The following is a 24,426-nucleotide window of genomic DNA, read 5'->3' as shown; positions in this document are numbered from 1 at the left end:
GATTTTGAAGTTCAGGGGGTATTTCAAAATTGGTGGAAGTTTGGGAGTCCTTAGTGAAGTTTTCCCAAAAACTTTCATATGAAAGTTCATTATAACAAATGTAGGAAAAACTTTCATTTTTCATCTGGTTGACCAAGAAAATGTGTTAAAGTAGTACATCAAACTACTAAAGTGTGCGAAAAATACCATTTTTTTAATTATATTCTTATAATACCCTTACTCTTTAAAATAAAAATAAAAATTAATAAAATAAAAAACTAAACTAAATTATTAATTTTTTTTTAAAAAAAAAGGAAAAAAAAAGGGGTGAATAAATACAAAAAAGTTTGTCTTGGGATAAATAAAAAATAAGTCATTGTTGTACCTGGCCTAAATTACAAATTGCTTGTATGGTATAAAAAATTAGGGATAACCGGATAAATGCAAAACTAGACATTGTGGTTCACCTAAATTACAAATCGTTTATTGTCCTATGAAAGTGAACTCAAAGATCCCTAGGATATGCAAAAAAAAAACAATTTAGTCATTGGAGTCAATTTCTATTAAAATATTTGACGAATTCTATTAAAACTTAGAGGTCCCTAAGATAGCCCAACTGGCGGCCACTCCTTTTTTTTTTAAAAAAAAAATAATAATAATAATTATTTAGTTTTTTATTTTATTAATTTTGTTTTTTATTTTAGTTTGTAAGAGAATAAGGGTATTATAGGAATACAATAAAAAAGTGACATTTTTGACATACATTGGTAGTTTGATATACCACTTTAGCACACTTTAAACTTCAAGGGGCTTTTTCATATTTTTCCCTTAATTTAATCATTTTTTTAAGCTAACTCAAGCCATGCTTCTAATGTTTGAGTAATCCTAGAAATTCATCTTGTGTCCACTCAAAAAATGAGGTACCTTTTAAAATTACAATTTGATAAAAATTTAATAATGATAAATTAAAAGTCTAATGATAATTTAAAAAAGAATATTATTTTGAAATGACACAAAAAAAATAATTTCTAGTGTTTACTCCTAATATTTTGTTGAAGCTACCCCTTTACTTAAAGCCACGAAAAAACACAAAGAGTACTTAGCCATTTCTTACTTTTATCTAAAATAGGTAAGCAAAACACTAAAAAAAACCCTCTAACATTAGATTATGGATCTCAAATGCAATTTTTTTTTTTTTTCATTTGTGAACATGCACTACATGTAGCGGAAAATGTTCACGTATCCATCTCATTAATATACTATTTCTCTCAACATCTCTATTTTTCCAAAATTTTCTCATACTATTTCTCTTCCACATCTTTCTTTTCCAAAAAATTTATCCTATTATTTCTCTCTCCACATCTTTTTTTCTTCCAAAAAGTTGAAAAATACAATCCTTATATATAAAAAAAAAAAATTAAATGATATAGATACAAAAAAAATAAAAAATAAATAAAGATAATTAAATGTATAGTATCTTTTAAAACTCATTTTTAATTAACTATTTTACATAAAAATATATATAAACCAATTTGAATGGGAACCAAAGTCATTTCATGAAACAGAGGCAACTTTTTCAAATCCATAAACCAAGGTTGTGTTTGGCAAAGGGCCAGACCGGACCTGACAAAAAAATCTAAAAAATTATTCTCAAAATTAACCTAAACATTATTACTTTTTACATCATATCAATCACTTTTTATTACTATTCAAATAAAAAAATCATTACAAAACAAATTTTTTTCACTTTTTTATACAAAATATTTAGGGGTGTCAATACGGTTACGGTTAGCAGTTAGTAGATTTCACTAACTGCAACCGCTAACCGTGTAGCTAGGCAGTTAGCGGTTAGTGAAATAGGTAACCGCCCACTAACCACTTTTTCAAAATTGGGCCTTTTTTTGGGTTTTTTTTGACTTTTTTTTGGGCGTTTGTGGGCTTTTTTTTTTTTTTTATTACTATATCATTTTCTACCCTCATTTGTTTTTTGTATTTTTAGTGTCTTCTTAGGCCTAATTGCTATAAAAAGAGCCCATATTAAAAAATCAAAAATATTTGACCTCAAATTTACATTTACTTGTACTTAATCATAACTGGTTAACTTCTTTTTTTAAAAAAAAATTCAACACAACATATAGAAAAAAGTTTAACACAACTATCATAACATATAAAAAAAGTTAAACATAACATGTAAAAGATGTTCAAATAAAACATATGATATATATGATTATATGTATTATTTGTTATTATATAATCATGTGATTTAATAATTAATTCATCATGTGATATAATCATATCAATCATAGTGATAATATTACTAAAATTAGAATAATAATACATTAATACTTTAACTGTGTTTATAAGTAACACATTGTTTAATCCAATGTCAATTACTTAGTTTGATATTATACGAATTACATTATCATTGTACATTAATAATTAATAATATGATTAACTTGAATAAAGTATTTGAATTGTAATTAAATCATATGATTAAGTATTGATATTATTCATTTATATTATTCATATACATATATGTATAATTATAATTGATAACATATATAGACTTATAAGTTATAACATACATTGGAATTAAGTCTCTAGATGCTTAATTGTTGTATTAGTATGAATTGGTATACTTATGAGTTATGTCATATTATATATGTATAATTTGTTATTATGTAATCAAATGATTTAATGATCAATGGATCATGTGATATAATCATATAAATTATAGTGATAATATATTAATACTCAAATTGTGATTTAATTATTTTTTTTTAAAAATTGTGATTTAATGATCAAGTGATTATGTTATATGTATAAATATTATTATAATTATAATCATAAAAATATATTATATAAAAAGGTGGTTAGCGGTTAGTAAACCCAATAAGCTCTAACCGCTAGGTGGTTATAGCGGTTAGGCGGTTAGCAGTTAATACGGTTAAACGGTTAAGCAGTTAGTGGTTAGAGGTTAGCGAGCGGTTTTTAACCGTCCGCATTCACACCCCTAAAAACATTCTTACTATTTTCTCTCATATCAATCAAATCTACTACAGTACCATTCCATTCCATTCCACTTTTTCATTCCATTGCTAAACACAGCCCAATATAATTTAGTACGATAAATCTTTAATAAGATTATTTTCTTCTTTTTTATTTATTTTTTCTCTGAAAATGGGTAAAGAAGAGAGATAAAGTCTATAGAATGACCATATTCAATCTGTCATCCACTTCACTTTCGTAATCGTTCCAGACTCAGAATCTTCCTTCAGGCTTCAACTACTTCATTTCCGTTGACTTACAGACGTAGAGAATGGCCGGCGAAGGAGAGTGGCCAGCAATAGGGATTGATTTGGGGACGACGTACTCGTGCGTGGCAGTGTGGCAGAATGACCGAGTAGAGATCATAGTGAATGATCAGGGCAACAGAACGACGCCGTCTTATGTTGCCTTCACTGACAAAGAGCGTTTGGTAGGTGAAGCAGCCAAGAACCAGGTCGCTAGGAACCCCACTAACTCTGTCTTTGGTAATCTCTCATCCTCTTCTTTTTCTTTTTCTTTTTTTTCTTTTTTAAATGTGAAAAAAGGCGTTATTTTCAGTAAGATCGAGACAATAAGACCGTTGAAGTTGGTCTTTCTATCCTGAAAGTTTGCAAAATGTTGGGTTTTTTTTTTTAATTTTTTTTTTATATGAATAGAAAAGTTTGATCCTTCTCCATAATATATTAATCAATGAGTTTCCCATTTTTAAAACCAGGTCGCTAGGAACCCCACTAACTCTGTCTTTGGTAATCTCTCATCCTCTTCTTTTTCTTTTTCTTTTTTTTTTTTTCTTTTTTTTTCTTTTTTTTTTTAAATGTGAAAAAAGGCGTTATTTTCAGTAAGATCGAGACAATAAGACCGTTGAAGTTGGTCTTTCTATCCTGAAAGTTTGCAAAATGTTGGGTTTTTTTTATTATTATTATTATTATTTTTTTTTTTATATGAATAGAAAAGTTTGATCCTTCTCCATAATATATTAATCAATGAGTTTCCCATTTTTAAAACCACAAAAGTTCCTATAAGAGTTGGCTAAATCTATATAGCCTAAATAGATTTGAGAACGTTTTTTGGCTTTAGACCATCTGCTGAGTTCTATCTTTCTTGTGTTGAAGGACTTAAATTTCCATGAACTATTTGCTAACCTTTGTAGCTTTGGCTAGAGTTTATATTCAGAGTTTTGAAGCCTTCTGAATATAAACTTTTCCCTGCTTTTCATGTGTCCTAGAATTGCTAGTGTTCTATTCTCTGAAGGTATTCTCCTTAATCTTTATTTATTTTCATCTCTCTGCTTCTCTATTACTTTGATATTCAATCTATATATGGTCAGTGTAGGGAAATCCTCTGTCTCAGGATCGAAGTTATTGGACTTCTAATTAAGTCCGATGTTGGAGTGATTAAATGGTTCTATGCATTAATTGCTTCATTTTGTATGTAACTTGAAATCCTGAAACATCAATTATTTGACTTCTTATGGTATATAACTAGTTATTTTGCTACTACCTATCTTTATCTTGCTCCTCTAAGCGAACAGGACTTCATTCCTGAGTAACTTTTAATGTACAAGAAAGTTGTTGTCTTTTGAAACACTCCATACATATGTTCCTGTAATAACCTCCACCTTCCACAATCAAATTAGAAAAAATATTGTGATTCCTGTGTCTATCCAACTTGACATTAATCTTCATGACTTACTTATAAGGTATCCATTTGCAGGGCCTATGTATGTTAAGAATATGCACTGCATTTCGTGTCTATGATTCCTGTCTTATGGTAACTGTTCCACATATTTCAAATCACCAATGAATTTGATCTTGTGATCTTGACCAAAATACACTTCTTAAAAAAATTGGTAATATAAATCATTTTACTTTCTCCTATGAGGTTACATGATCTTGTGCCACATTGTTTTTCATTCCAACTCTTAATATGCCGATTGTTATTTTCTTTCTTTTTATATTTGTTAGAGGTAAATTGAACCTACTAAGTGCAAAAGCTCCTTTTCAAATCCTAAATATTGTCCCATGCTACCATAAAAAAAAAAATGGCAAGCCAATATAAAAGCTCATCAATATTGAGATTTGTTACTTTTTCTACTTTAGTCTTGTTGAATCATTTTATCACTTTTCTCTAATTTATTTTGCAGATGCAAAACGGTTGATTGGTAGGAGATTTAGTGATTCCTTAGTTCAGAACGATATCAAGCTTTGGCCATTCAAGGTCATTGAAGGTCCTGCCGACAAGCCTATGATTGTGGTCACTTATAAGGGTGAAGAGAAGCATTTTGCGGCAGAAGAAATCTCATCTATGGTCATCAAAAAAATGCGTGAGGTTGCAGAGGCTTACCTTGGCACAACTGTGAAGAATGTTGTAGTCACTGTCCCAGCCTACTTCAATGACTCACAGCGTAAGGCCACAAAGGATGCTGGAGGCATTGCAGGGCTCAATGTCATGAGAATAATCAACGAACCAACGGCCGCAGCCATTGGTTATGGTCTTGACAAGGCGGGCATTGGTAAGAGAAATGTGTTGATCTTTGATTTAGGTGGTGGTACTACAGATGTCTCATTGCTTACCATTGACGATGGTACTTTTGAAGTGAAAGCCGTTGCTGGAGACACTCACCTCGGAGGTGAGGACTTTGACCATAGAATGGTAAAATACTTAGTTGAAATATTTAAGAAACAACACAAGGAAGATATTAGCGGAAATGCCAAAGCCCTCAGGAGGTTGAGAAGTGCTTGTGAGAGAGCAAAGAGGATTCTTTCTTCTGCAGTTGAGACTACCATTGAAGTTGATTCTTTATATAATGGTATTGATTTCTCCTCGAGTATTACCCGTGCCAGATTTGTGGAACTCAATATGGACTTGTTCAAGAAATCTATTGAGCTTGTGGAGAATTGTTTGAATGATGCTAAGATGGACAAGAGTGGAGTCCATGATGTCGTTCTTACTGGTGGTTCTTCTAGAATTCCCAAGGTGCAGCAGCTATTGCAAGACTTGTTTGATGGAAAGCAGCTTAACAAGAGCATCAACCCAGATGAAGCTGTGGCTTATGGAGCTGCTGTTCAAGCTGCAAACATGGTTGGTATGGGCAATGAGAAAGTTCAACACATTGTGCTCTTGGATGTCACCCCTCTGTCCCTTGGGGTGGGTGTAAGTGGAGGTGAAATGTCCGTTGTGATTCCGAGGAATACCGCCATTCCCGCCAAGATGGAGCAGAACTACACCACTGTCTATGACAACCAAACTTCTGTTTTTATCCCGGTGTATGAGGGTGAGAGAGCAAGAGTTGCAGATAACAATTTGTTGGGACAATTTATACTTTCCCCCATTCCTGCGGCACCCAGAGGTGTCCCTCGGATCACAGAAAGCTTTGAGATAGATGCTAATGGTATCTTGAATGTTTCTGCCGTGGATAAGTCTACTGGTGTAAGTTGCAAGATCACCATTACAAATTACAAGGGTTCACTATCCACAGAAGAGATTCATAGGATGGTCCAAGATGCAAAGACATACGAAGTTGAAGATGAAGAGCACAAGAAGAAGGCTATGGCTAAGGAAGCTTTGGAGAACTATGCCTACAAAATGAGGAGCATTGTCAATGATAAGGAGATTGGTGAAAAGCTTGAGGCTGCCGGTAAGGAGAAGATTGAAGCTGCTATTAAGCACGTGATTAATTGGTTAGATGGTATCCAACATGCGGAGGCAGATGAGTTTAAGGACAAGCTGATTGGACTTGAGTTTATCTGCAATCCCATCATTGCAAAGACTAAAATAGATGACGATTAGGACAATAGATTTAGGTGTAACACCTTATCGGTGCAGATGTATCCAGACTTATTTTGAGTATTTTTGTTGCCAGAGTGTGTTTTGATGTGGCTTTGTTGGGTAGCAGTTTGAAAATTTGAAGTATGATGTGTAATTTATGGGTTTGTCATTGATGGTGCGAATGTTTAATGTTTCATGGCGATTTAAAACAACTACTTTTATTCAACAGGGAAAATGTACGTGTCCACCGACGATGGAGGATGAGCCTCAATGCCCGTAGCTTTTTGTTGAATCGGCTGTTTTAGTTTAAAGCCACGCAATCAAGTTCTTGGATAAAAATCCCCTGTAGCCCTTTTCCCCTCTTTCTATTAAAAAAAAAGTTCTTGGATAAACTGATGGATATTTTATTTTGCCATGAACATAGAATTTTAGATGGATTATAAATATGTATATTCGATCAAAACCTAATGGCTTTTCTTTTAACAAGCCCAGGAGAAAACAAACAAATGATATTTTATTTGTGGTGGATTTGGGATTTCAAGATTCCACTTCGGTTTTAACTTGGGCCTCTAAAACTGGGATTTAGGTCCAAAGAATATACATGTTAGGATGTCTCAATCAAATTGGATCACAAGGAAACTTTTCTGTCTAATAATATTGTTGGTCAATGTTGAAGATGACGGGAGCAAGTTGCAAATGCAGTTTCCACAATTAGTTTTCGTATAAATTAAAATTCTAAATAAATTGGATTGAGGCATGTTCTAATGTCAAGATAAGCCAGCCCAACAAATTTGCTAGTCAAAATAATTAAAAATTGATATTTTCTATTTAGCCATTCATTTTTTCAAAGTACATAGACATTATATAGCTATCAACTTTCGGTATTTCAAAAACAGAAAAGATCCTCCTTTGTAACCTCTTTCCTCTTCAATTAGAAAAAAAAAAAAAAAAAAAAAACTTTTGGTATTTCATTCGGATATATATTTTTTTTAATTTTTTTTTCCAACAATTATATCTTTAAAGATTTGTCTTTTATCTAATGATCATATTTTATAAAATTTATATTTTTCTAACCGTCATATATATATATATATATATATATATATATTCAAATTCGTTTTATAATTATGGCGCCCCTGCCCCAAATATATATTCAGGTTGGTATACCAAGAGGAGAGGGGAAAATGAAATGAAAAGAGAGAGAGGGAGAGAATGTTTTGAATTTTTTTTATTTTTTATTTTTATTTTTATAAAATTTGGTGAGTAGAGAGTGCTCACCAAATGCTTGTTCACACTCAATTGATTTTTCAGCAATTTGCTAAGGCTTTTGGCTAGGCTACTGTGAATACTCTAAATTAGATGTTTATGTAGTCAAAGCTCAATATATATTTCCTCCACTATTCAGCTTGCAGGGCATATAGAAGATAAAGACTCAAATTCAAATCAATGATGCTAGATGCCTGGTCACTTGCAAAATAACAGAAGAATTATCATAGTGGCATTGGCTGCTTAGTGCTTATACGTATACTTCCCAAAAAAAAAAAAAAAAAAAACTGAGTGAATTGTGTCATTTTGATTAGAAATAGACGATTTTCATTTTTCAGCAGGAAAAAAAGGGTATTATTGGTATAAATACAATTTTTGCCACGATAATGACGGATTACAATTTCTACATCAATGACATTTACCTTAATCCCGTGGTATTTCATTCAGATATATTCGCAGAACTCAATATGGACTTGTTCAAGAAATCTATTAAACTTGTGGAGAAGTGTTTTGACTGATGCTAAAATGGACAAGAGAGGAGTCCATGATGTCATTCTTACTGGTGGTTCTTCTAGAATTCCCAAGGTGCAGAAGCTGTTGCAGGACTTGTTTGATGGAAAGCAGCTTAATAAGAGCATATGAAGCTGTGGCTTATGGAGCAGCTGTTCAAGCTGCAAACATGGTTGGTATGGCTAATGAGAAAGTTCAACACATTGTGCTCTTGGATGTCACACCTCTCTCCTTAGGGGTGAGGGTAATTGGAGGTGAGATGTCTGTTATGATTCCGAGGAATACCGCTATTCCAACCAAGATGGAGTATTACTACACCACATGTTGTGACTATCAAACTTCTGTTTTGTTCTCAGTTTATGAGGGTGAGAGAGTAAGAGTTGTGGATAACAATTGGTTGGGAGAATTTAGGCTTTCCACCATTCCTGCAGCACTCAATGGTGTTCCTCAGATCAAAGTATGCTTTGAGATTGATGCTAATGGTGTTTTGAATGTTTCTGCTGTGGAGCAAACCAGTGGTGTGAATTGCAAGATTACCGTCACTAATTACAAGGCAAGACGGTCCAAAGAAGAGATTAATAGGATGGTCCAGGATGCAAATAAATACAACATTGAAGATGATATGTACAAGAGGACGGTTAAGGCTAAGGAAGTTTTGGAGAAAATGGCCAAGGATTTAAAGGAGATTCAAAATGAGCTTGACGCTGCTCGTAAGAAGAAGATTAAACTGGCGGTATAAGCAGCTGATTCATTGGTTAGATGGTATCCAGCTTGCGGAGGCAGATGATTTTGAGGACAAGCTGGTTGGACTTGATCTTTTGATATGCAATCTCATCATTGCAAAAATATTTAGACAACATTAAGCAATTTGACCAGCTCCTCTTATCAGTATAACGAATGCAGGGGACAAGGGCCAGATCATGTTACCAGTGCGTGAGTATCCCTACTTAATTGGTCCAACCCTATAATTCTAGTTTTTTTGTTGCCAGATTGTGTTTTGATGTGGCTTTGTTGGGTAGCAGTTGGAAAACTTGAAATATGATGTGTAATTAATTATGGGTTTGTCTTTGATGGTGCGAATGTTAATGTTTCATGGCGATTTAGAAGTTATCACCTGATAGCAGGGAAAGTAAAATCAATTGAGCACAAAATGTGTAGCCAATCATCGGCTAGGAGCTCTGGCTCGCAACAAAGCTAAAGCTTCACGCTGGTCCACTCACAAATTACGTTGCTAAGTTCCAACTCTATTCTTATGCGCTACCTATTTTGGGATAATCAAGGTGTAAATATTGGATCTTTTTTACTTTTTAGCAAAAAAGCAGAAAACATTAACAAATAACTTTAAAAAATAAAATACTCAAAACTATTTTTCCTTTATTGTCGTATCAAAATATTTTTTTTCAACCAAAAAATAAAAAGCATTGTCTAAAAAGTTTTATCAAATGAATCCAAACTTACTTATACCTAGATGGCTAGATGATGATAGATGAAAATTTACACTGCCAGGGGAGGGTTTAAAAGTGGCTTAAACTTGAGCGATCTTGGAAAACCAGGTAAATTTACTAAAATGATGGACAAAAATAACATAATAGTGTTCACCATTATTTGATAAAGTAGGGGATGGCCCCAAACTTTAGAAAAAACTAATTCAAGACTTCATTTGTTTTCAGACAAATAAAAGGGAAGCCGCTAGCTTTCCCTAGCTTGCTAACAGGCAAGGCAAACAATGAACTTCTTATTGGAAGAGACAGGACATGATGAATTATACGATCAGTAGGATGGCCAAGGCCAGTTTCCCAATCGATAAAGGTAGCTCGTTGGAAAAGACACTAGCTAGGCAATGCAGTTTTAGAAGAGAACGAATGATATAATCCGTGTCTTCACCGGCTGCGGTGGAGAATTTTTCTGGACATACGATCCTTGAAAAAAAAAAAAAAAAAAACAATGCAGCCCAGCTAGCTGTTGAATCGGCTGTTTTATAATTAAAGCCATGCAATCAAATTCTTAAGGAAAATAAGAAATGAAATGATGAATTACGAGGATATTTTATTTTGCCCTGAATATGAAGGAGGGAGACAAACTTTTCAGCAAAAGGTAAATGAACAAATTTAAATAATAGAAAAAAAGTTACATTTTCTGTTAGTGGTAGTAGTCACAATTGAATGTTACTCAAGAATCGTGATCACAAAACTTATGGTGCATGAATTGGATCATTTTAAAGTGTATTTCTCTCTTTTCCTTTTCCTTTAAATATTTAATCATTTTTTTAGAGTTAAATACGTTATTAGTACTTAAGTTTTCACTTTTTTATTTTTTTTCTCACCTAGGTTCCAAATCATATTATAGATAGTATCTGACTTACGAAAAAAGACAAATTTAGTATCTCCGTTACATTATGTTCGTCCAAACTAACAGACTGTCACGTGTCATCATATAAAAATGTCACATATCCTAATAAAAATAAAAATATTTTAAAATTTTAAAAACAAAACCCTAAAAACAAAAAAAAATTATAGGGTAGTCGGCTACCCCCATTTTGGCCTTTGGGGGTGGTTTTGGCCATCACCTTTTTGGCCATCCCTTGGGGGTGGCTAAGCCACACCTAGATCGGCCTTTGAGCCACCCCTAAAGGACAAAATGGGGTGGCCCGGCCACTCAATAATTTTTGAACTTTTTTTTTTTAAAATTATATATATAGGGTAGTCTTTTTTAATTATTTTTATTTTTATTAGGACATGTAACATTTTTATGTGACGACACGTGGTAGTCCGTTAGTTTGGGCTAACGGAATGTGACTGAAGTATTAAATTGATATTTTTCCTTAAGTCATATACTATCTGTAATATGATTTGAAACTTATATAGAAAAAAAAAATGAAAACTAGATACTAAAAAGATAATTAACTAATTACTCAAGCCATGCTTTAATATTTTTGTTCAAGCTACTCCTTTAGAGCATTCACATTAATTTATGTATATTTTTATGCAAAATGCCTAATCAAAACCAACTTTATCTTGTTTATCTAATGAGTTTTAAAAGACAACATACCCACTGCCCAAGGCTCTCCGGGTATGTTGTCTCCGGGTGTTGGTCAGACAAACTTTTCAGCAAAAGGATACGTGTTCGTATTGACATTACAAAACCACTTGAACGGGGCAGAGAATTGATCATCGGAGGGAAATCAGTGTGGGTAAACTTCAAATACGAAAACCTCCCACTTTTCTGTTTCCATTGTGGTCGTATTGTGCATGAAGCAATGGGCTGTCCCTTCAAAAAGCCCAGGCGCCTACACGGTGAAGAAGGAGCAGGGGATTGGGGGGTATCCTTGCGAGCTGACGATCCACGACGGAAGCTGGAAGGCCGACCCAAAAAAACTGGAGGCGAGGGACTTTTTTCATCATGGCGACGGGAACAGTCACCGGACGGCGAGAAGCGGCGCCTAAGCTCCCCTGAGATGGAAAGAAGCGCCTCAGAAGGTAACCCTAGCAATTCAAGACATCTTGATAAGGAAGGTAATCTTTTTTACTTTTCTAGCCAAATCAGAAACGGGGGAAAACTTTCGCCTGGAATCAAGGAATCAAACAGCTCCAAGGAAATTGCAGACGTAACGGCAGATTCGTTTCCTAATAAATCCCACCCACCAAGTGTGGAGGGACTTTTTGAAGTCAGAATGGAGGAAAGAGATATTAGTGCGTTCCCATCCAAGTCAGCAAAAAAATTTAAGCTGATGCACCATGGGCCGAATGAGAATAGCCCACCCTCGTCTCTGAGGAGAATGAAAAATATCGCAAGAAAGGGGAGTGGGCTCACATGCATACCACAGGGGGCCGAAGGGAAGATGAGGACTGAGGAGCGGAAAATGGATCCTTCCATGAAGGGAAACCTTTCTCAAAAAGAAGGGGAGTACGGCTATAAGAGGAAAAGGGATAACAATCACACTATGGAGCAGACATGGGCCCGAAAGGAGATTGACACAAGATTGGGGAAGGAAAGGTTGGGAAATGGCCAGATAGAGGGGCCATCTCTACGCACAGTGGACAGTGAAACGGCGGTGGCTGCGGCGCAGCCCCGCCAACAACCATGATTCTACTTAGTTGGAATTGCCGGGGGCTTGGGAACCCCCGCGCAATTCGTGACCTTTGCCTCTTGGTGAAGGAAAAGAGACCCGACATTTTGTTTCTCATTGAGACAAAATGTTTTAAAACGAAGATGGATCGAATAAGGACTAAGTTGGGGCTGCCTGGAATGTTTCTAGTGGATCCGGTGGGTCGTAGTGGGGGACTGGCTTTGTTGTGGAGAGAAGGGGTAGAAGTTATCATCGAAAACTACTCTAGACGGCACATAAATGCATCGATTTATTCCCAAACTGCAAAAAGAACATGGAAACTCACCGGCTTTTATGGACACCCGAATCCCACCAGGCGACATGAAGCATGGAGCCTTCTAAAGCACCTACGAAATTTCCCACCGACACCATGGCTTTGCTTGGGAGACTTCAACGAAATCCTTGACAATTCTGAAAAGTGGGGAGCAGCAAACCGTCGAGAAAGTCAGATGGCAATTTTTCGGGAAACCTTGGAAGCTTGCCAACTTTCTGACTTGGGTTATATTGGCCCAAAGTTTACCTGGACAAATGGGCGTGACAGTGAAGATTTTACAAAAGAAAGGCTGGACAGGGCCTTGGGGAACCTGGAGTGGTGTACGTTGTTTCGGCAATGTGAAGTATACATTTTGGAGGCTAGGTCCTCTGACCACAAACCCATGTTGGTCAAGCTGGAAGAGGATAGAAGAATAAAACAAAATAAAATGGCTTTCCGGTTTGAAGCTAATTGGGTCCTAGAGGAGGACTACCAGCAGGTGGTAAGTGAAGCATGGGGGCGTTGGGGTCTTAGGCACAATGAAGAGAGGGCACAAGAGAGCAGCATGTCAAACATCTGCAACAAATTGCAGCAATGTGCAGTGGATTTAAAAAGGTGGAGTCGGCATAAGAATGGGAACATGGAGCTCACTGTGCGGGAACTTTCTGACCACCTGAAATCACTTCAAGAAGATGAGTCACCTCATAACTTGGAGGAAATCAGGAGGTTGCAGAAAGAGATTGATACCATTCTGGAGAAAGAGGACATAAAATGGAAACAACGAGCCAAACTCAATTGGTATACGTTTGGGGATCGCAACACCCCTTATTTCCACGCTTGGGCCACTCACCGAAGAAACACAAATCGGATTGGTGCCATTTGTGATGCCTCTGGAGCTGAACGTACTGGACAAGAAAATATTTCCCAAGCTTTCACTCAATATTTTGCAGACCTGTTTTCTACGGGTGGAACCAGGGGGGTGGAAGCTTGTTTGGCAGACTTGCAACCACGTGTCACTGCCGAAATGAATATATTTCTGACCAAGGAGTATACTGAGATGGAGGTGAAGGAAGCACTAAACCATATGGCTCCAATGAAGTCCCCAGGGCCCGACGGCTTCGCAGCAAGTTTTTTCCAAAACTCTTGGGACACGGTTGGTACAGAGGTATGCCGGGCAGTACTTGGTTTTTTAAATTACAATTCTTTCGATCCTGTAATTAATAAAACCTATATCGCCCTGATTCCAAAAAAGAAGAAACCAACTAGTGTCACAGATTACAGACCGATTAGCCTCTGCAATGTTTTTTACAAACTTATTGCAAAAACGTTAGCTAATAGACTCAAGAAGGTGCTGGATTGTATTATCTCCCCATATCAAAGTGCCTTTATCCCTGGAAGGCTTATCTCAGACAATATCCTTGTGGCCTTTGAGGCTCTCCATACGATGAATGGAAGATTAAAAGGAAAAAAGGGTTTTATGGCCTTAAAGCTCGACATGAGCAAGGCTTATGACAGGGTGGAGTGGAATTTTTTGGAGTCTATTATGTCTAAATTGGGCTTTGACAATAGGTGGATACAACTGATCATGAAATGTATTTCTACAGTTACTTACTCAGTTTTGGTGAACGGGAGGCCTCATGACACCATCACCCCATCTAGGGGTCTTAGACAGGGTGACCCCTTGTCTCCTTATTTGTTTATTTTATGTGCAGAAGGACTGAGTTCTCTTTTGAACAGTGCTGAGCAAAGGGGGGACATCACAGGCCTTGCTATTTCAAAACGGGGAACGCGGCTAAGTCATCTCTTTTTTGCAGATGATAGTTTGCTCTTCTGTAGGGCAAACCTGGCTGAATGGAACAAAATTCAGGAGGTGTTGAAAATGTACGAAAAAGCTTCTGGACAACAACTTAACAGGGATAAGACCTCCATTTTTTTCAGCAAAAACACCGATCCAGAGACGCGGTCCCACCTTTTGGAAGTGGCTGGAGTGACCTCCACACAATGCTATGAGAAGTATTTGGGCCTTCCGGCCCTTGTTGGAAGGAACCGAACTAGAGCCTTCCAAAATATACAAAGCCGGATTTGGGATAGACTTCAAGGTTGGAAGGAGAAATTCCTGTCTCAGGCGGGCAAAGAAGTCCTTCTCAAAGCGGTCATCCAAGCGATCCCCACTTACACAATGAGTATCTTTCAACTCCCCAAATCTTTGTGTCGTCGAATTAATTCTATGATGCGGAGATTTTGGTGGGGCCATAAGGAAAACTTGTCAAGGGTTGCATGGATGAGTTGGGACAGTATGAGCAAAGCAAAAACTGGTGGGGGCTTGGGGTTTAGAGATATCGAAATTTTTAACCTTGCACTTTTGGCAAAACAGGGGTGGCGTATACTCCAGCAGCCGGATTCACTAGTTGGTCGAATTTTCAGAGAAAAATACTTTCGAGATAGCTCCTTCCTGCATTCGTCATTGGGCCACAACCCCTCTTTCGCCTGGCGCAGTATCTGGAAAGCAAAGGGACTCCTTGCTGAGGGGCTCTTGTGGAGGGTAGGAGATGGTGGCTCTATCAGGATATGGGAGGATAGATGGGTCCAGTCGAAGCTGAGTCACAATTTGCAAAGGCCTGCAGGGGTGTGTAATGAGGAACGGGTGAGTAGTTTGATTGATCAGGACAGCAGGTGGTGGAATGTTCCAAAATTGCAAGAGCTTTTCTCAGAATTGCAGGTGCAAACTATTTGCAAAATCCCAATTTGCCCGGGAAGACAAGCCGACCAACTTGTGTGGGAGGGAACAAAGAATGGGGTGTACTCTGTTCGAAGTGGTTATCATATGGCAAAGGCGGCAAGGGAGAGGGATATAGGTTCCTGCTCGGATTCATGGTCCACCAAGGAGTTATGGAAGCAAATATGGCAGGCAAAGGGACCTCCAGCTCTTCAGATGTTTTTGTGGAAAGCATGCCAAAATGCTTTGCCAACAAAAGCAAATCTAAAATGGCGCCACATTGTATCTGACTCCCTCTGTTCCTTATGTGGCTTATACGACGAGACAGTGGGACACCTCCTTTGGCATTGTCAATCAGCCAGAGATGTTTGGCTTGAGGGCCCAAAGGCATTGCACAAATGCAGCAGTGATGACACCAGTTTTAAGGAAATATTTCTGCTGCTTATGGAAAAGTTGGATGATGCCACTTTTCAACTCTTCACCACAGTAGCACGCTTGCTCTGGTTCAGACGAAATCACATTGTTCATGGTGGGGAGATGTGGTCACCGGCATCCATCATGAAACAAGCGAAGGAGCAAATAGCGATTTACGAGAGAACCAGGGTATCACGGAGCCAAGGCCAAGTTTCCACTGCTGCAGCAGAGCGTCCTATGGTGACACGATGGGAAAAACCTCCACAGTTCTTTATAAAAGCAAATTGGGACGCGGCAATTTCTAAGGAGGAAAGCATTACAGGAGTGGGCGTCATTCTTCGGGACCACATGGGTGCTGTCTTAGCCTCCTACTGCACATTCAAACACACGGCCATGGAACCTGCAGATGCGGAGGCGATGGCTGCCTGGTATGCTACGGAGATTAGTAAAAAGATGGAGGTGAGGTCTCTTATACTTGAAGGTGATGCGAAGGAAATTACGCAAGCTCTGCAACGCGATACTCTGTGGCATGGGAGTTATTGCATGCTAATTGAGGAGGCCAGGAGAAATTTGCAACAACACAGAGAGTGGCATGTTAGACATGTGGGCAGACAAGCAAATGACATGGCTCACACTTTAGCTAAGGTGGCAATTTCAACAAAGGAGGAGATGTTGTGGAACAGAGGGTATCCTGACTGTATCCATGTAAAAGTCCTTGCCGAGCAAGGTTCCTCTTAATAAATGAATTGAGTTCATTATCAAAAAAAAAAAAAAAAAAAAAAAAAAGACAACATACATCCCATTATTATTATTATTATTTTTTTATATATTTATATCATTTAAATTTTATTTTTTTATAAGGATTGTATTTTTTTTAAGAGAGCCCCTATTTTCGGGTCCATCCTGATAATACTCCTTTTGCAGCCTCCAATTACTATGTGACACATCATCAATTTAAGAAAAATGCAAAAAATAAAAGTGAGAACAATTATACCAAATTAGAGAAAAAAAAACCCATAGTCGGCAAGATCCAGGCTAGACCCAAGGACCCACACCATGGGTCTCGCCGGACCCACGGGTCTGGCCAGCGATGAACGCCTCAAACCCCGCTAGCCGTGACCCACTTCAAAACTCGTTTCTAATGCCCAAAAACTAAATTATAATGCCTTAAACCCGTTTCTAATGTTTCAAAACCCGTTTCTAATGCCTCGAAACTCGTTTCTAATGCCTCAAAACTCGTTTTTGAATTCAAAACTAAAACCTAGAGGTAGAAGGTTAACCCTTTAGGGATTTTATCACCCTAAAATCTAGTGTATTTTGATCTAACTTATTTTTGTGCACTTTTTATGTTTTTGCTTATATGTCGGTTATTGATTGATGGCTGTAAAATGGGTGTAATTAGGATGCTCATGATAAAAGGTTTTCTCTTTTCTTAAATATCCTATTTTTCAACTTTTTGAAAAAAAAGAGATGTGGAGAGAGAAATTGTAGAATAAAATTTTGGGAAAAGAGAGATATAGAAGAGAAATAGTAGGATAAAATTTAGGGAAAAGAGAGATGTGGAGAGAGAAATAGTATATTAAGGGGTGGACAAATTAATTGCCTACCGATTATTGATTGCCTACCGACCGAGAACCGACCGACACCGCTTAACCGATAGCCGATAGGCAGTAGACTTTTTCTATTTCCGACAAACTCGGTGCGGTAGGCGGAATAACATTTTCTGACCGAATCGACTTTACTGACCAACACCAACTGACTTTGCCGACCAATTTTCCATTTCTTTGCTTACCGACATTATCGACCATCATTACCAACTGATATTATTGAATCGACATTATTGACCGCCATTCGGTAATGAACAAAAAGTCGGCATAATAAGCTGGTGAAAATTTTGACTTTATTGACAATGACAGTGCAAAATGTGCAAACCTCATTTTTGTAACCGAATTATCCGACTCTCACCCATAAATGAGATTGATGTATGAGCAGTGCCCGATAGATATAGTGGTGCCTGTTCACAAATACTGATCTAAGGACTAGTGGACACTACAAAAAAAAACAATCAATTTTTGACGTGGCTACAGTACAAGATTTTTTGCCACGTCAGTAAATATTTTTCTGACGTGGCCAAAAATAGCACGTCAGAAATTTGTGACGTGCTATTTTCACACGTCAAAAATTTTTTGACATGCTATTTTAACCCGTCAGAAATTTCTAACGTGTTAAATGTTGACACGTCACTAAAAAAATGAACGAAATATTCAACTTTTTTCCTCTTCTTTCCCTTTATTCCTTTATTCTTTATTCTTTATTCTTCTTTCCCTTTATTCTTTTATTCAACATTTATTCTTTCCCTTTTCTTTTTTTTCCCAACACTCTCTCTCTCCTCTCTCAATCTCCCTCTTCTCTCTGCACAGTCGGCCAGCTCCCTCTAGAGGGGAGAAGAAAAAGAAAAGGAGAAGAGAAAAAGAAGAGAAGAAGAAGAAGAAAAAGAAAAGGAGAAGAGAAGAAGTAGAAGAAAAAAAAAAAAAAAAAAGGAGAAGAGAAGAAGAAGAAGAAGAAGAGAAGATAAGATGATTTTTTTGGGTTTTTGAAGATTTGTTGGGTTTGACGATTTTTTGGGTTTGAGTTTTTGAGAATTAATGGAGAAAAGAAGAGAGAGAGAGTGAGAAAATGGAGAAAAGAAGAGAGGGAGAGCTGGCCGGAGAAACAAAAATGGAGAAAAGAAGAGAGGGAGAGCTGGCCGGAGAAACAAAAATGGAGAAAAGAAGAGAGGGAGAGCTGGCGAGAGTGTGTGAGAAAATGGAAAGGGAGAGCTGGAGAAACGAAATTGGTGAAAGATTTTTTTTTAAAAAAAAACTATTTTAATTGAATAAAAAAATTTCAGATTTTTTTTTTTTAATTATTATTTTTAATAATTTTTTAAAATTTATTAATAAAAATTTTTTTTGGCGTATCAATTTTTGATTCGTCAATAATTTTTTATGCGGAAAAAAATGACAAATAAGAAGGAAGGATGAAAGTAACCTCCGTATTTGCGTTAGAAATTAATGGAAGTCAGTCCATGAAAAAGAGGCAACTTTTTGAAATTCTCCAACCAATATAGTTTAGTACGATAAATCTTTAATAAGATTATCTTCTGATTTATTTATTTTTTTCTCTGAACAGAGAAAAAGTAGCTTTTACAAACTCTGTCTACTTCTTGAGCAAGGAAACAGAGTCTATAAATCAACCTGTCATCTACTGCACTTTTGTGATCGTTCCGGACTCAGAATCTTCCTTCAGGCTTCAGCTACTTCATTTCCGTTTTCTTCCAGACGAAAAGAATGGCCGGCGAAGGAGAGTGGCCAGCAATAGGGATTGATTTGGGGACGACGTACTCGTGCGTGGCAGTGTGGCAGAATGACCGAGTAGAGATCATAGTGAACGAACAGGGCAACAGGACGACGCCGTCTCATGTTGCCTTCACTGACAAAGAGCGTTTGGTCGGTGAAGCAGCCAAGAACCAGGTCGCTAGGAACCACGCTAACTCTGTCTTTGGTAATCTCTCATCCTCTTTTTTCCTTTTCTTTCATTCTCTTTCCTTTTTCTCTGTGAAACTACAGCAAAACAAAAGAAAAAAAAAAAAAAAAAAGAAAAAAAAAAAGCTTATTTTCAATAAGACCTTTTATACTGAGATAATTAAACTTTCAAAACCTTCTATCTGTTAAGATTGAGACAATAAGACCGTCGAAGTTGGTCTTTCTATCCTGAAAGTTTGCAAAATGTTGGTTTTTTATTTTTTATTTTTTATTTATATATGAATAGAAAAGTTTGATCTTTCTCCATATATAATATTAATCAATGAGTTTCCCATTTTTTAAAACCATAAAAGTTCCTATAAGAGTAGGCTAAATCTGTATAGCCTAAATAGATTTGAGAATGACCATCTGCTGAGTGCTACATTTGTTGTGTTGAAGGACTTAAATTTCCATGGACTATTTGCTAACCTTTGTGGCTTTGGCTAGAGTTTATATTCAGAGTTTTGAAGCCTTCTGAATATAAACTTTTCCCTGATTTTCATGTGTTCTAGAATTGCTAATGTTCTATTATCTGAAGGTATATAATCTCTTTAATCTTTATTTATTTATCATCTATCTGCTTCTCTATTACTTTGATATTCAATCTATATATGGTCGGTGTAGGAAAATCTTTTGTTTCAGGATCGAAGTTATTGGATCAAGTTGCTTCTAATTAAATCCAATGTTTAATTAATTGATTAAATGGTTCTATGCATTAATTGCTCCATTTTGTATGTTACATGGAAACCTAAAAAACATCAATTATTTGACTTCTTATGGTATATAACTTGTCATTTTGGTACTCAGGAATCTTCATTCCTGAGTAACTTGTAATTAATGTAAAAGAAAGTTGTTGTCCTTTGAAACACTCCATACACGCATATGTTCCTGTAATAACCTCCACCTTCCCCAATCCAATGCTCTAAAAGATATAATAAAGTGGACTGTGGACGAAAGGCGTCCTCTATCTATCCAACTTGAAATTAATCTTAATGACATATCTAATTATCTATATGGTAGCCGTTAGCATGGCCTATGCTGTATGTAAAGAATATGCACTGCATTTCGTGTCTATGATTCCTATTTTATGGTAACTGTTCCACATACTTCAAATCACCAATGAATTTGATCTTCCTCCAAAAAAATAGATGATCTTGACGAAAATAGACACTTCTTAAGAAAATTGGCAATATAAATTGTTTTACTTTCTCTCCTATGAGGTTACATGATCTTGTGCCACATTGTGTTTCTTTCCAACTCTTAATATGCCGATTGTTATTTTTTTGCTCTTTATATTTGTTAGAGGTAAATTGAACCTACCAAGTGCAAAAGCTCCTTTTCAAATCCTAAATATTGTCCTATGCTACCATAACTATTTATTTATAAAAAAAAATGGCAAGCCAATATAAAAGCTCATCAATATTGAGATTTGTAGCTTCCCCTACTTTAGTCTTGTTGAATCATTTTATCTTATTTATTTTGCAGATGCAAAGCGGTTAATTGGTAGGAGATTTAGCGATTCTTTAGTTCAGGAGGATATCAAGCTTTGGCCCTTTAAGGTCATTGAAGGTTTCGTTGACAAGCCTATGATTGTAGTCACTTATAAGGGTGAAGAAAAACACTTTGCTGCAGAAGAAATCTCATCTATGGTCATCAAAAAGATGCGTGAGATTGCAGAGGCCTACCTTGGCACAACTGTGAAGAATGCTGTAGTCACTGTCCCGGCGTACTTCAATGACTCACAACGTAAGGCCACAAAGGATGCTGGAGGTGTTGCAGGACTCAATGTCATGAGAATAATCAACGAACCAACGGCTGCAGCCATTGGTTACGGTCTTGACAAGGTGGGCATTGGTAAGAGAAACGTGTTGATATTTGATTTGGGTGGGGGTACTGCAGATGTCTCACTACTTACCATTGACGAGGGTACTTTTGAAGTGAAGGCCGTTGCTGGAGACACTCACCTTGGAGGTGAGGACTTTGACAATAGAATGTTAAAGCACTTTGTTGAAATATTTAAGAGGCAACACAAGGAGGACATTAGTAGAAATGCTAGAGCTTTGAGGAGGTTGAGAAGTGCTTGTGAGAGAGCAAAAAGGATTCTTTCTTCTGCAGCTGAGACTACCATTGAGGTTGATTCTTTATATAATGGTATTGATTTCTCCTCAAATATTACTCGGGCCAAATTTGCGGAACTCAATATGGACTTGTTCAAGAAATCTATTATACTTGTGGAGAATTGTTTGACTGATGCTAAGATGGACAAGAGTGGAGTCCATGATGTTGTTCTTACTGGTGGTTCTTCTAGAATTCCCAAGATGCAGGAGTTGTTGCAAGACTTGTTTGATGGAAAGCAGCTTAACAAGAGTATCAACCCAGATGAAGCTGTGGCTTATGGAGCCGCTGTTCAAGCTGCAAATATGGTAGGTATGGGTAATGAGAAAGTTCAACACATTGTGCTCTTGGATGTCACCCCACTATCCCTTGGGGTGGAGACTCGTATAGGTGAGATGTCCATTGTGATTCCAAGGAATACTGCAATTCCTACCAAGATGCAGGGGGACTACACCACCCTCAATGACTACCAAAGCTCGGTTTTGTTCCCGGTTTACGAGGGTGAGAGAGCAAGAGTTGCGGATAACAATTGGTTGGGAGAATTTGAGCTTTCTCCCATTCCTAAAGCACCCAAGGGTGTTGCTAAGATAAAAGTATGGTTTGAGATAGATGCCAATGGTATCTTGAATGTTTCCGCCGTGGAGAAGACTACTGGTGTAAGTTGCAAGATCACAATTACAAATTACAAGGGTTCACTATCTACAAATGACATTAATAGGATGGTCCAGGACGCAGAGAAATACAAAGTTGAAGATGATCGGCACAAGAAGAAGGTTATGGCTAAGGAAGCTTTGGAAAACTATGCCTACAAAATGAGGAACATTGTCAATGATAAGGTGATTGGTGAAAAGCTTGATGCTACTGGTAAGGAGAAGATTGAAGCTGCTATTAAGCAAGTGATTCATTGGTTAGATGGTATCCAGCATGCGGAGGCAGATGAGTTTGAGGACAAGCTGATTGGACTTGAGTTAATCTGCAATCCCATCATTGCAAAGATTAAGAAAGATGATAATTAGGACAATAGAGTCAGGTATAACACCTTATCAGTGCAAATGTATCAAGACTTATTCTGAGTATTTTTGTTGCCCAAGTGTGTTTTGATGTGGCTTTAATTGTTGGGTAGCAGTTGGAAAACTTGAAGTATGATGTGTAATTTATGGGCTTGTCATTGATAGTGCGAATGTTTAATGTTTCATGGCGGATGTTGAATTAAATTTTTAAATGAACTCATGAACGTAGGGTTTTAAATGGATTATAAATATGTATTTTCAAAACCTAATGGCTTTTCTTCTAGCAAGCCCAGGAGAAAACAAAGTAAAATTGTTTATGGTGGATTTGGGATTTCAGGAAGGGTTGTACCAAGACAGAGTGAACTAGGTTTAAGAAATAAGGGGTAATTATATTTTTTTTTCCATGAACTACTATTGTCCGTTAATATACCCTATGAACTACTAAACTTATCGCTTGATCACATCAAAATATCATTTTTTTTCCAAAACCCCATTCAGCCAATCAAACTCATTAAAAAATTTGAAATGATCTAAATACCTTAAATTTATAAAGAAAAATTACGTATAATACAAAAATTTGGTCAGTAAGTTTAGCAGTTCATGGACGATTTTCATTTTTTAGCGGGAAAAAACAGTATTGTTGGTATAAATACAATTTTTACCACGATAATAACTGAACAATTTCTGCATCAATGACATTTAACTTAATCCCATGGGAAATTAACCTTGTTCCCTTGCACAATCTTTCGGAAAGATTGTACCAAGACACAGGGAACTAGGTTTAAGAAATAATTTATGAGAAAGGAGTCATTCAATTTCAATATCAAGCTATTTGAAAAATCTTCATAACGCACTAACCCACTACACTTTTTTTTTGTTTTTGTTTTTTGACGGGCTAACCCACTACACTTAAAAGATTAGTGCTGACCCAAATAACTGACTCCAACTTGAACTGACCCACTATGTTACTGAACCCATTACATTGATAACTAACTCAGCTTCGTGGCTCAGGGTCACAAAGCTTGCCCATTTCCTAAGTTGATTGACCCACTAACCCATTCCCTAATAACTTCTTCAAGTGGCCCACGTGCAATACATTCTTAACAACTCATCTGGCAGCACGTTAAACTAACATAATTAAGCAAATACTAAACACCTATTAATAAAATATAATACTTTTCTCAAAAAAAAAAAAATATAATACTATTAATTAGCCCATAACACGCAGCCGCTGTAATTGCACACCCATTTTCATTACAAAACATATTTAAAGAAATGAGAAATGTTAGGTTTATAAATATATTTTAAAAATTAATGTAGTACAGTATGATTTGATATAAGATAAATTTAAATTTTAAAAAACTTAATCATATTTTACCACATTAGTTTGTAATTTTTTTTTTTATATATATAAAATGTATTTATAAGTTTAACATTTTTCATCCAAATGTGCGATGTGACCTAATGTCCATTCCAATGGAGATGTCCGTTGCATTTCCGGGGCGTTTACATCCTTGTAAAGGAATAAAATTCAAAGCTGCAACATCCCTTTTCTTTTCACATGCGAATGATGTGGCAGATTCTATACCGTTCATTTTTTTTTATGAACGGTCCATATTACATATATTGATCCCGTACAAATCCGCAGGTTAGCTCTACTTCATCAGGAGTTGGGTTCT

General features: G+C 36.5%; 2 protein-coding genes and 1 pseudogene across 2 annotated transcripts; all 3 read left to right on the top strand.

The window, feature by feature from the left end:
• Positions 1-3,185: 3,185 nt before the first annotated feature.
• On the top strand, positions 3,186-6,989 carry LOC132186280 (heat shock cognate 70 kDa protein-like). The gene is made up of 2 exons (XM_088517333.1): positions 3,186-3,512; positions 5,171-6,989. The coding sequence occupies exons 1-2, from the start codon at positions 3,299-3,301 to the stop codon at positions 6,814-6,816; spliced, it is 1,860 nt and encodes a 619-aa protein (XP_088373459.1). The 5' UTR covers positions 3,186-3,298; the 3' UTR covers positions 6,817-6,989.
• A 1,536-nt stretch (positions 6,990-8,525) lies between these two features.
• LOC148585138 (heat shock 70 kDa protein 4 pseudogene) lies at positions 8,526-9,434 on the top strand (annotated as a pseudogene).
• Positions 9,435-19,245: 9,811 nt separating this feature from the next.
• On the top strand, positions 19,246-22,930 carry LOC132188098 (heat shock 70 kDa protein 1-like). The gene is made up of 2 exons (XM_088517382.1): positions 19,246-19,602; positions 21,108-22,930. The coding sequence occupies exons 1-2, from the start codon at positions 19,389-19,391 to the stop codon at positions 22,751-22,753; spliced, it is 1,860 nt and encodes a 619-aa protein (XP_088373508.1). The 5' UTR covers positions 19,246-19,388; the 3' UTR covers positions 22,754-22,930.
• The last annotated feature ends 1,496 nt before the right edge of the window (positions 22,931-24,426 follow it).

Source organism: Corylus avellana, chromosome 6, assembly GCF_965113065.1.
Source record: "Corylus avellana chromosome 6, dhCorAvel1.hap1.2, whole genome shotgun sequence".
Taxonomy (NCBI): Eukaryota; Viridiplantae; Streptophyta; class Magnoliopsida; order Fagales; family Betulaceae; genus Corylus; species Corylus avellana.
Note: the sequence above shows the minus strand (reverse complement) of the source record. Positions and strands in the feature narration are given on the sequence as shown.